Below are 12369 nucleotides of genomic sequence, written 5' to 3'. Positions count from 1 at the left end.
GCTGACTAAGCAGGTCCGGGACTAAAATCACGGCACCTTCGGACTAAGTTTGGCCAAGTTTTATTCATTTGCTGAGGCAAGACTTCATGCTTTAGTCTGAGTCTAGTTACTGGGAGACGTCATAGCGTCAACGAGATGGCAGCTATTTTTAGATTTGAGTGCGCTTCGATTCGGAAAAAAATACGTCGGTTACGAATGACAGGGGGCAAAAAGTGTTCTGTAGCCATTGACACTGGCTTTAAAAACTATAAGATGAGTGTAGATCGTCGAAAGTACACATTTGTGTGAGTAAAACCTTTTAAAAACCTGAATCTATCGGCTCGTGAGTTGAGAGTGAACGAAAGACTCCGAAATCAAAGGGTGTGCGTCAAAGAACAACAACAAAATTATTAGAAAGTATAGTGGAGACAAAAGTTATTCTGTTGACATTGCAATTAACTGAAATAATGTGATTAATCAGAACACACTTTCTCTTTCGAATCTTTTGCGTTGTAAGTATGAAAGTGGGCGTATTTTACCGGCCTTTGTGTAGTAGAGAGGTGAAGTTACCCGCACAAAATCGCCGAATTATTAGTAACCGTCGATACAACGCCCATTTCTAGGCAAGAGACTAGCTAGCCCGAGACTAGAAAGCGTTCATAAAATCCGATTTTTAGACACTTGCTTCGTTTGGGCTTAAGAGTAGTCATTTACTAGACTAGTAAATTACTAAATCTAATCCTCGTTCATGAAAACGGTCACAGGAGAGAAAGCTATTGCAAAATGTAACTCAAGGCTCTATTACTTACCATTGTAAAAGTAGAGAGCGGTTGGGGGTATGCCTTAAGCCTGGGATCGTAAAAATACTAATGAAAAGGTGAAAACGGAAAGGCTTATGATGGAACTGGTACAAATCCTTCGCCAGCAAAATAATAAACAACAACCTCTACATTTTGTTTTATTGGTTTTCAACGTTCCTTTGTTTATTGTTGTGCTGAAGAAGGAGTTAAAACCAATACGTCAATTTCTTGTACTGTTTTCATCCAAAGCTTCTTTTCCATTTTCACCTTTGCATTTGTATTTTACGATCCCAGGCTTCAGGCACCCCCCCCCCTCCATCATCCCACCGCTCTCTACTTTTAAGTAAAAGAACTTCGATAAGAACTGCAATAACTTTCTCTCCTGTTACTCGTATTCTATTGTCAAGTCTTGGTTTTTAGAATAGGCTTTGGTGATGCAAAGACCAAAGCAGAGAAGAAATTGATTTCCGAAACACACTTAAAACGGCATCTTGTAATTATTGGCGAGAAAAAGAAAACAGAATATTGATGAACAATTGTGGCGTGTCCATAATAGTCAGTTGGTATTTTTTATGTTGTGGACACATCACAAGAAATTACCCTTCTATTTCATTTAGCTGATAATGTGGTACAGGGTTGCCATATTAAAAAAAAAATCAATAATCAAAACCACTGCCAGAAAAAATCCAAATTATTTTTTAAAAACAATCCAAATCTTTTTTTTTAAGTGTTGATTTTGTACAGCGTGTTTTCCGAGAGATTGAAGAAGATACGAAAATAGAAAATAACGCATAATATTTCCATTTCCAGGTTGTCTGTAACTATTATCTACCCCTGAAAAAAGATGATTCCATCAAACTCAGCCTCATGTTTGATGTGATGAACGTGGCTCTGAATAAAAAGACAGTCACAGTCACTGCCATACTCACACCCACTGATACGATATACAGCACTGAAAAGAATTTTAATAATAATGATAAAGAGATGACCACATCTGTTTACATTGTGGCTGATGTTAACATGCTTGGGTAGGTTATGTAATGGTAATGATGAGTACATGAGGATGATGTTGATTATGATGATGATAATGATGATGATGATAATAATAATAATAATAATAATAATAATAACAATAATGATAATAATAATGATAATAATAATAATAATAATAATAATAATAATAATAATAATAATGATAATAACAATAATAATAATGATGATGATGATGACGGCGACGACGACGATGATGATGATGATGATGATGATGATGATGATGATGATGATGACGATGATGATGATGATGATGATGATGATGATGATGATGATGATGATGATGATGATGATGGTAATAATAATGATAATAATGATAATAATAATAAAAATAATAATGGTAATGAATTGATAATAATGTGTCAACAAATGCTTAATTTTGATAAGAGTCCTCTTCATCGTATGTATAATTAGTTAAATAAATTATGACCTCTGATCATATCAACCAATTTAAAATGTCTGAATCAAAAGACATTAATTTTAAGCTCCATCCAACCAATAACATGAGACAAGAGATAGTTGTTGTCGTTTCATGGTTTGAAATAATCATAATTATCACATCCCCCCCCCCCCCTCGCCCCGAAAACTGAGACAATGGATAGCATTAAGAAGAAGAAAGAAAAAAAAAATTAATGGTCGCACAAGGTTTTGCCCTATCGTTGTGTATACCTACATCGTATTCACATCGCAATATTGTGAATCTTTATTGATTGATATAATAATATTTTTTCATATTCTTTCAAAGTTGAGCTTTTATATAGCGCAATATCCACTAAACGTTCTCAAAACACTTTACAAGGGGTCCCTAGCTAACATCAACACTTAAATGTAGGACGAGATATGATGCCTGTTAGGCGATATTACAATTTTGTTCGGACAGAGGCAGCGCAGTCTTGAAGACGGTGAGAAAATGTGAGTAATGAGTCTTTTCCAAGGACTGGCCCATGTGCCGCACGGGATTGGAACCCGGGACTTTCCGATTCGAAGGTGAGCTCCATACCACTAGACCACATAGCCGCACTTGAATCCATCAATGTGTTCTACTCGTATTTCTCCCGGATTATATAAAACCATTACTATTAATTAAATGAACCACCGCGTCAGCCTGGTATTGTGTCGGACTTAACTGTATGAAAAAATGGAGTTTCTGCATACTACATAAAGTAAAGAGCAATAGGATTCAATAATCTGATGTCACGCCCGCCCAGCAACCAGCAGCTTGGTTCTAAACAAAGAAAATCGGGATTTTTATTCTTCATGCTGGCTAGAACTTTTTCACATATTATGTGATCAGAATGTAAAAAAGTCAAATCATGATCGGATTTATAATGTTTTCCTCCTCTGGATACACTTTTATGTCGGAGAAGAATTTCACAAGGGCGCCCGCCATTGATCCGATAGTTTAGAACCAGTTACTAAGTTGCTATGCGTCATTACGAGGGAAGTGACGTCACCAATGTTGAATCCTATTGCGAATAAAAATAAGAATAGATAAATATATATTAAATCTTTCTCCGATAGTTAAATTATTATGCATACAAAGTGAAAATGACAGGGAGTAATACTCGAATGGTGAATGTCAACAAATTTAGCTGGTAACCACCCCCCCCCCCTCCTAAAAAAAGAGACAAACAAAAAAACCCCACTCAAATCAATGCCATTTGTAAAGATCGGAACAATTGTGTATGAAAGCTGCCAGACAAAGCAAGAAGAAAAATACAAGATACCATTTTTGTAAGAGGCATTTTAGATATTTAATAAACATGGTTTAAAAACTTTAAAATTTCCTCTTACAATATCGATAGCTTGAATAGATATAATCGAAGTGGATATTGGTCAGTACTGACCAACGGACGCTCGCGCATGTTGGTAAGTACTGCCCAACATCATCCATAAGAATAAGGAAAGTATGTTCCTTTGAGGTTTAAAAACGAAACATACTGTCTTCAATCCAGATATATATTCCAATATATAAAAAAAAATATTTTTAAAATCAGCAAATGCTCTCTGACATTACACCGTTTTACAAAGACTGCCTGGTTACATACAAATTGTGAATTTTATCTTCCAAGGTCCTCGTCGCCAGCTGAGGTAACCATAAAAACCGCCAAAAAATTGTCCCTGTCAGTTCAAGAACCAATCACTACGGATTTCGCTCAAGACAACGACACTGTGGACGTTGTTGTACTCAACCACAAGTATCAGATGAAAAACTTGGGGCCTAGTTTTCTCCCAAAGACGGCCATGTATTTGACCATTCCAGCGTACCTGGCCGACGCCTCACAGCTCATTTCTCGTGTCTCTGTTCAGGTGCGCAAATTTACTTTTTGAACTTTTTCCCAAACATACGATTTCTCTCTCTCTCTCTCTCTCTCTCTCTCTCTCTCTCTCTCTCTCTCTCTCTCTCTCATTCTCTCTCTCTCTCTCTCTCTTTCTCTCTCTCTCCCTCACACACACACACACACACACATACAAAAACACACATACACGCACATCTCGACACATAAACACACAAGTACACAAACACACAGACATGCTCCCACAAGTTAGACAGAGGGTGAGATCGTGAAATAGATGAATAAATAGATGTATGTCGATAGAAAGATGAATCAAATAGAATTTGTTTTATAGATCGACAGATAGATAGATAGATAGATAGATAAATAGATAGATAGATAGATAGATAGATAGATAGATAGATAGATAGATAGATAGATAGATAGATAGATAGATAGATAGATAGAAAGATAGATAGATAGATAGATCAGATATTATTTATTTTATTTATGAATTGATAAATAGATTGATCGATGGATGGGTGAATAGGTGGATATATAGATTGGTGTATAGATAGACATATAGGTAGATGGATAGATAAATAGATAGATAGAATATATAGAGTCATGGGTAGCAAGTAAGAAAGATAAATAAATAACTTAAAACCCTTACGGTGCCAACCATTTTTCGGGTTAAGTGCACGTCATTTACCAAACCTTTTCTTGTGGATAAGACACTGTTCACTTCTATGAAAAAAAAAATCAAATAAACTCGAACATCAACACTGGTGATTTCATGGCGGTTGTAGTAGCCCTTTAAATAGAGGATCCAGACTACAGTTCACATTTAATTTATGAATTTCACGACACACACACACACACACACACACACACACACACAAACACAAAAACTCACTCACATATATTCATAATACACGCTGTGATCATTTCATTATTTGATATTTTTTCCACTCTTCCAAGACCCTTTCAAATTCAGTCTTTATAAATGTCGTTGGTAACATCGTAATTTACGACTGTTGTCGTCTTTGAAAATTGAAGGGCATTTTAGAAAATAAGACTATAGTAGTAACATGGCAGAGAAGTCATGACGTCACACCTTCTACTATTCTGGTTCCAAACTCTTTGGAAGTGTGTATGCAACCAGTCCTTCAGATGATGGATCATAAGGTGGCATAACTATTTTAGTAGAGGATGTATAGGCAAATTCTAAGGATTACGGGACCAAAAAGAGCAAGGATTAATGATCTTTATTGACGACCAGCATATATTTAGATTAGAAAATAAGATGCCATCACTTTGAAATAGAAGATCAATTTCACAAGTTTTTTATCCAGTCATCCGGAAGAGTGGTTTTACACTTCCAAAGAGATTCGAACCTTTTTGACATCTCACTTTTGTTTCTCATTGGCAATCTAAATTATCGTTGGCCTGTCCAGATCTATTCCTTGCTTCTTTGCAATCTTTCTGAAGATTTAATTCTGTTTTAGCTCAAATCAGGAGACCAAGCCGCTGTCAGCTGTACCAACATCGTCAATGAGATTGAAGGCGGTATTGATGTTGACGTGTCCACCATCGCTCCAATGGTCACCACGAGCATTGACCATTCTGGCCTCAAGACTACCAGTGATGACGGTCCTAAAACAACAACGGTCTGGAGTCCTAACGGAGGCATTCATAAGAGGAGGAAAAGAGAGGCTGTTACCGGTGGTCCGAAAAATGATGAAAATAGTCAGGATTTTTCAGAGACGTACATGTTGGTGAGTTTTGCATTTTGTGGTTCAATCCTAGATTGTTTAAGTGATATTTACCTGCTAGTAGATGTGGACTGTAAAAAGTAATATGCAAAATTAATTTAAGAGATTTAGAAGAACAAAATACAAACAACAAAAAAACCCCAGAACATTTCGGGCTCAAAATCCTTCTTCAGCCAACCTAAAAATAATAACAAAAAAAAAACCCCAAAAAAAAACACCAAAACAATGACACATAAATGCATTACTTAAAGACCAGATCGACCGTAGAGAAGTATTTGGCACGTCTTTGGGCGTCCAAAGGTCGTTTTGAACCCGAAACGTTTCGTGTTTGATATTTTCTTTTTTGAAGCTGTTAGATTCATTTTTGTTTATTACTTTTCCCCTAGATTGATCAAGTTCTTAATTCGTTTATAGTGTTATGTTTCTCTCGCTCTCTCTCTCTCTCTCTCTCTCTCTCTCTCTCTCTCTCTCTCTCTCTCTTCGGTTTAAATGAGAACTGTATCATTTCTTAAATATTTATAAACCTACTTACTCAGGCTCCCCGTGATGCATTGGCCATCAAAAACCCTTTCCCTATCCAACTCTCTCCTTGGTCATCCTCTCCGTCACTCTTAGATAGTTCCATGTCTCCGATTTTCTTCTAGAATACAACGCTGATTCTTGACCATCACTTCTCTGTCCTAGTCGACTCGATTCCAGGTAAAACGATAGTGTCTATTTTCAAAATGTCTTGGCTTTCGGAGGGTGTGACTAATCCGTCTTCATTCCCGTCTCCAGATCAGTGAAAGAAAAATTTCTGACATATTATCTCCTCGTTACTATTTATTTCGATCTTCATATTCATACAACTGCTTTCTTTAATTAGTTCACTGCCGTACTCTGGAGAAAAAAAAACGTATTTAGACTCGTCCTTCAAATATCGATAGATTAAAATCATCCTCATCTTGGCAAAGCCTCTCAAATCTGTGACCTCGCGAAGAGTTTTCTGGCCAATTAAAAAATAAAAATAAAAACGTGTTTTTCAGGAGAACAGCAGTTAACTGGTTAGCATTGTTCGAATCATGCCTTTATGTTGGCATCCATGGTAGCTTCGGGTTTTTGAAAATGTTCTGCCATGACAGCCATTGAACGAACAACTTCCAGCTTGTGGGAATCTATGAAGTTATGGGTTAGATTATGATTGAAAAAATGTTTTGTTCTCAATTGTATTCAAATCCCGATTGAGGTTTTCTTATAAGTGGTAAGGTTTATCTTCCTCTACTTTGCTTGAAATTTTGAGTAAAACATTTATATGAAACGCGTTTGCTGGTGGAATTTCTAGATTCCATTTCTGGATATATACATAGATAGTATGCGCTTGGCTAATAAGCTCACAACATTGCCATCCGGACGTATAACGGACCAAAACATAAAACTATGTGTAATTTTGAATTTTTATAGTCTGAATAATACAATTTAGTGAGAATTACTCAAAAACGTGGATGACAAAAAGAAAATTTAAAATATGTTTTTAAATAATAAAGACCCTAGTGACGTCAACTTCATTCTATCTATATGAAAAGAGTCTTAATCTTACTTGCATTATCGAATTAAAGATGGTGCTTTGTCGCATTTTTTGTGGAGCGATCCGTTTAATATTTTTGTTGAGCATTGTTTGCCAAGTAAGTAGTCAAGATATTTTTTTTAACTTGAGCAAACCTTATTCATTTGTCATTGAGGCTACATTACAACTTTTGATTTTGCAGGTTAATTTTATAACAAACCAAGGACATCAAAATTTAATTAAAGAAGATAATGAATTTTCTCCCCCAGACCTGCGAGACATCACCAAAATATTGCATAATATTCAAGTGTGAACTGGACTCGGACATCCCATCTGGTAGTCACGTGTCGCTCAATGTGACTCTTGAAGTGGACAAAGAAAATATTCCAATTCCAGAGGTGAGCGAATCTCATTGTGTTTTACACAAAGACACAAAGTCGCAACTAGAATTTTCCACAATATACTGTCACCCATCAGGCCATTGATCACGGTTTACACTGCTTGACTTTTGAGGCAAGACAAGACACTGTACTGCTGAGCCATCAAGCAAACGACATTAGATTTGTTAGTCATCGCGGCAATCTGATATCAAGTCAGGCAGGATAATGATAAAAAAGAATTAAGTTAGCATCGAAATGATAATAATAATAATAATAATAATAATAATAATAATAATAATAATAATAATAATAATAATCATCATCATCATCATCATCATCATCATTACAGTCTCTGATAAATCTAAATTATAAGAAAAAGTAGTCCTTCAGAGTCATTAGGCCATGAAGCAGAAGTTTATCCCGGTTTCTATAGCGTGAAACGGACGATAGCAGTTGCTTGCAACCCTTTGGATAGGACAATATTCTATCGCAAAGTACTATCACATCTACTAGGTCTAGCTATCCAATCAATGGGTGGACAGCGGGGTCAGAAAAAAAATCCCGACTTCACCTGGAATCGAACTCGGTCCCTGTGCGTGTGGAGCTAGTGCTATACCAACTGAGCTATCGGGACCCCGATAAATTAGATACTCATTTTTTATTTGGAGGCAGGCTAGCACAACGGTATGGTTTCTTCTTCGAAACCCAGAAGGTACCGGATTCGATCCCTACCATCTCTCGACCCCTTCCACAGCGTTATGTGACAGTGAGCAGGCCGTAATATTATACCCTAGCTCATTTTGTGGTTTTGCAACTAATACCTCCGTATTATTCCAGTCGTTCCTTAGTATAGATATTAATGTATTAAACGAAAATGAATATAACAGCTTCAGAGAAGAACAAAATACCAAACACGGAACGATTCGGGCGCAAAACGCTTCTTCAGTCAACACATTTCAACCATAAATACATTATTTAAAAACCCAGGTAGGCCATTTGCGTTTTTAAGTAATGTATTTATGTTTTAATTGTTTTTAATTTTTTTTCTGACTCCCTTGTCCACCCAAAAGTGATTGGGTAGCTGGGTCAGTTATAAATGGCTGAAAATAATTTGCGATAGATTAACGTCCTGTTAAAAGGATAACAATTGTCCATTTCACGCTCTAGCAACTGGGATAAACAAAGGCTCCATGGGCCTTAATGCTCTTAAGGACTCCTTTTATTTTCAATAATAATAAATAACATCATTGTCCTCAATTGGACCATAGCTATGTGCCCATATTAGATACGTCTGAAACCGAACGTAATCATTGGTTTCATTTAACACTCTATTAATAGAGAATATTTTGAGTTGGATTGAGAATATTTAATTTACAATAATGAGGCCACAACAATTTGAGTTATCAGACCTGCAAATAAGTACCTCCGTGTTATACCATTTCTACTTGATTTAAAGCTTGGCTCAGCGGTACAGGCTTTGCTTCGTATCAGAAAGGTACTGAGTTCGATCATCCGCCGCTTTGCTCTGTGGCCTTGAGCAAGTCATCTCGCCCTAGATCAATTTGCGGCGCTGCACTGCGGCTGACGCCTGGGTTATTCCAGCCTTCCTTTGGAATGGACCCTAGAGAAAAATTTCCCCAATGGGATGAATAAGGGCAATTGTATTTTATTTATTATCTATTTTTATTAAAGCTACCGAACTAATTTCTGATTTAGATTCAGTTTTCAGTGTCTTGTTTACCCCTACATTATGATGGGTCACATGTTTACATCATTTATTCCAGGGCTTCACATCTTTCTACTTGCAACTGAAGGGTCTTGTTCAACAACCAAACCACATCTTGTTCAAACCATGGAGTAGCGACGGTTGGAAACAGGTAGGCGGGGTTTCCATAATTTGTGACACACCACGTCAAAACGGTATTGCGTAGGGACAATTAAGGTGTTAAGGATTGAATTTATCACCAAAAATATCATTGGGTAAAATAATATTTTATTGACGAGAAAGGATATAATATTTTATTGATAAAACTAAAATTTATCAATTTTGACAAATTTAATTTTAATTTGACATAATTTAGCATCGAGTTCATCCTATAGAATAGTGAGCGTAAGAAACATATACGGCATAATTACCATCCTTTTTTAGGGATTTACATTTTTTTACTCGGAACTGACGACTTTCGATCAATGAACAAAACACGTCTTGTTCAAACGATGGGACAGTGAGGATTAGGAACATATATAGAAAGCATGCGCTTGGCTAAGAAGCTCACAACATTGCCATCCGGAAATATAACGGAAAAACAATGAATAACCTTAAACTTTTATAGTCTAGTTAATACAGTTTAGTGAGAATTACTCATAGACGCGGATGGCAAAAAACAAAACCCCAATAACAAAGACCTGAGTGACGTCAACTTAATTCTATCTATAGACGATCACATTGGTTAAACTATTGAAAGCAGTGATAAAAAAAAAAATGACTGTCACCTTCATTCATTCTATAATATATTATTATAATCCGAGTTTATTTATCGTGTGTGTTACAGGCCTCGGCAAGGACGGGTACAATATTCCACATTGTGGAATCAGGAGGAGAAATCAACATATGGATTATCATCGGAAGCGTCATAGCTGGACTCTTACTTATTTTCGTCATCGCTCTTATTTTTTGGAAGGTAGAATTTTGGAATAGTTCTATTAAATCGGGGACAAAAGTGTGATGTCAACAACAAAAAAACTAGTTCCAAACTCATTGGAAGTGTAAAACCACGCTTCCGGGGTGCTGAATGCATACCTTGTGTAATTGATCTTCTGGTTTCAGAATGATTGCGCTTGAGCTTTTATATAGCGCAGTATCCACTAAACGTGCTCAAAGCGCTTTACAAGGGGTCCCTGACCAACAGCAAAACATAACATGTAGTACGAGACATAACGCCTGTTAGGCGATATTACAATTTTTTATGACAGAGACAACGCTGTTAACAACTCATGTTACACCTGAATTTTGTGAGAGAATGTGAGTAAAGAGCCTTCTCCAAGAACTCAACTATGCGCCGAGCTAGGCTCGAACCCAGGACCTTCCGATCCGAAAGCGAGTGTCATACCACAAGACCACATAGCCACATCACATTGTATTATGTAACATAAGAGTGATGGTATCTTATTTTCTAGTCTAAATATATGCTGGTCGCCAAAAAAGATCATCCATACGCCTCTTTTAAGTCCCTTAATGCTTAGAATTTGTCAATATATATATATCCTACTACAAAAAAATAAATATGCTACCTTATGATTCCATATGTAACCTATTCAATTATTAGTCCTCCGAAGGACTGGTTACATACACACTTCCAAGGATTTTGGAACCGGAAAAGTGGAAGATTTAAAGTCGCGACTTTTCATCCCTATCGCATTTAACGTGAGGAATGAGTCTCGATTGTTCAGTTGGTAGAGCACTCGCCTAACACGCTAAGGAAACGTTATCGATCTCCGGGTGCGGTCGAGGTTGTTTTTTTCTGACTCCCCCCCCCCTCTCTCTCTCTCTCTCTCTCTCTCTCTCTCTCTCTCTCTTTCCCTCTCCCTTTCTCTCTCTCTCTTTCCCTCTCCCTTTCTCTCTCTCTCTCTCTCTCTCTTTCCCTCTCCCTTTCTCTCTCTCTCTTTCCCTCTCCCTTTCTCTCTCTCTCTATCTCTTTCTCTCTCTCTCTCTCGTTTCTCTCTCTATCTCTTTCTCTCTATCTCTCTCTATCTCTCTCTCTCTCTATCTCTCTCTCTCTTCCTCACTCTCTCTCTATTTCTCTCTCTCTCACTCTCTCTCTCTCTCTCTCTCTCTCTCTCTCTCTCTCTCCCTCTCACTCTCTCTCTATCTCTGCCTAGCCGTGATTGGGAAGCTGAGACTATTTGATCAAAACTCCTTGGAAGCGTGTAATCAGTCACCCGTTCAATGAATATATTATAATAAATAGGTTACATATTGAATCATAATGTTACATAACTATTTTGGTAGCTGGATGAAAAAGCAGATACGTATAATGGGGCGTACAAAAGCAAGGATAGATGGTCTTTATTGACGACCAGCATCTATTTAGACTAGAAATTAAGATGCCATCACTCTGAAACCAGAAGATCAGTTACACAAGGAATGTATATAATTCTCTGGACTGCTGGTTTCACACTTCCAATGGTATTATTGGAACCAGTATTTTGACAGCCCACTTTAGTTACCTATTATTCTTTGTCCACCCACCAAGGGGCTGGATTTGATAGATAATATATTTACTCAATATAAATTTTACTTTAAAATATTGAAATGTGTGTTCAACTTTTCAAAACACGTCAATTGAAATGATAAAATTTTTTTTAAAATACTTCCAGCTTGGTTTTTTCAAGAGGAAGAAACACAAGGCATGTATATAATCCTCTGGACTGCTGTGTTCACACTTCCAATGATAGTATTGGAAACAGTATATTGACATCACACTTCACTTTTGTTGCCTATTATTCTTTGTCCACCCATCAAGGGGCTGAATTTGATTGATAATATATTTTACTCAATAGACATTT

General features: G+C 36.8%; 1 protein-coding gene across 1 annotated transcript in view; it reads left to right on the top strand.

The window, feature by feature from the left end:
* The window catches only part of LOC144965741 (integrin alpha-9-like), a 52920-nt gene that overhangs the window by 37974 nt on the left and 2577 nt on the right, over positions 1-12369 (top strand). Inside the window, exons 20-25 of the mRNA XM_078901386.1 lie at positions 1590-1807; positions 3902-4139; positions 5614-5883; positions 7693-7821; positions 9588-9680; positions 10356-10484. Coding sequence (XP_078757512.1) covers positions 1590-1807; positions 3902-4139; positions 5614-5883; positions 7693-7821; positions 9588-9680; positions 10356-10484 — 1077 coding nt within the window. The remainder of the gene's footprint in view (positions 1-1589; positions 1808-3901; positions 4140-5613; positions 5884-7692; positions 7822-9587; positions 9681-10355; positions 10485-12369) is intronic.

This window comes from Berghia stephanieae, chromosome 2 (assembly GCF_034508935.2).
Source record: "Berghia stephanieae isolate SIO BIC M18660-M18661 chromosome 2, UCSD_Bste_1.3, whole genome shotgun sequence".
NCBI classification, from domain to species: domain Eukaryota; kingdom Metazoa; phylum Mollusca; class Gastropoda; order Nudibranchia; family Aeolidiidae; genus Berghia; species Berghia stephanieae.
This window is presented reverse-complemented; position numbering and strand designations above follow the sequence as displayed.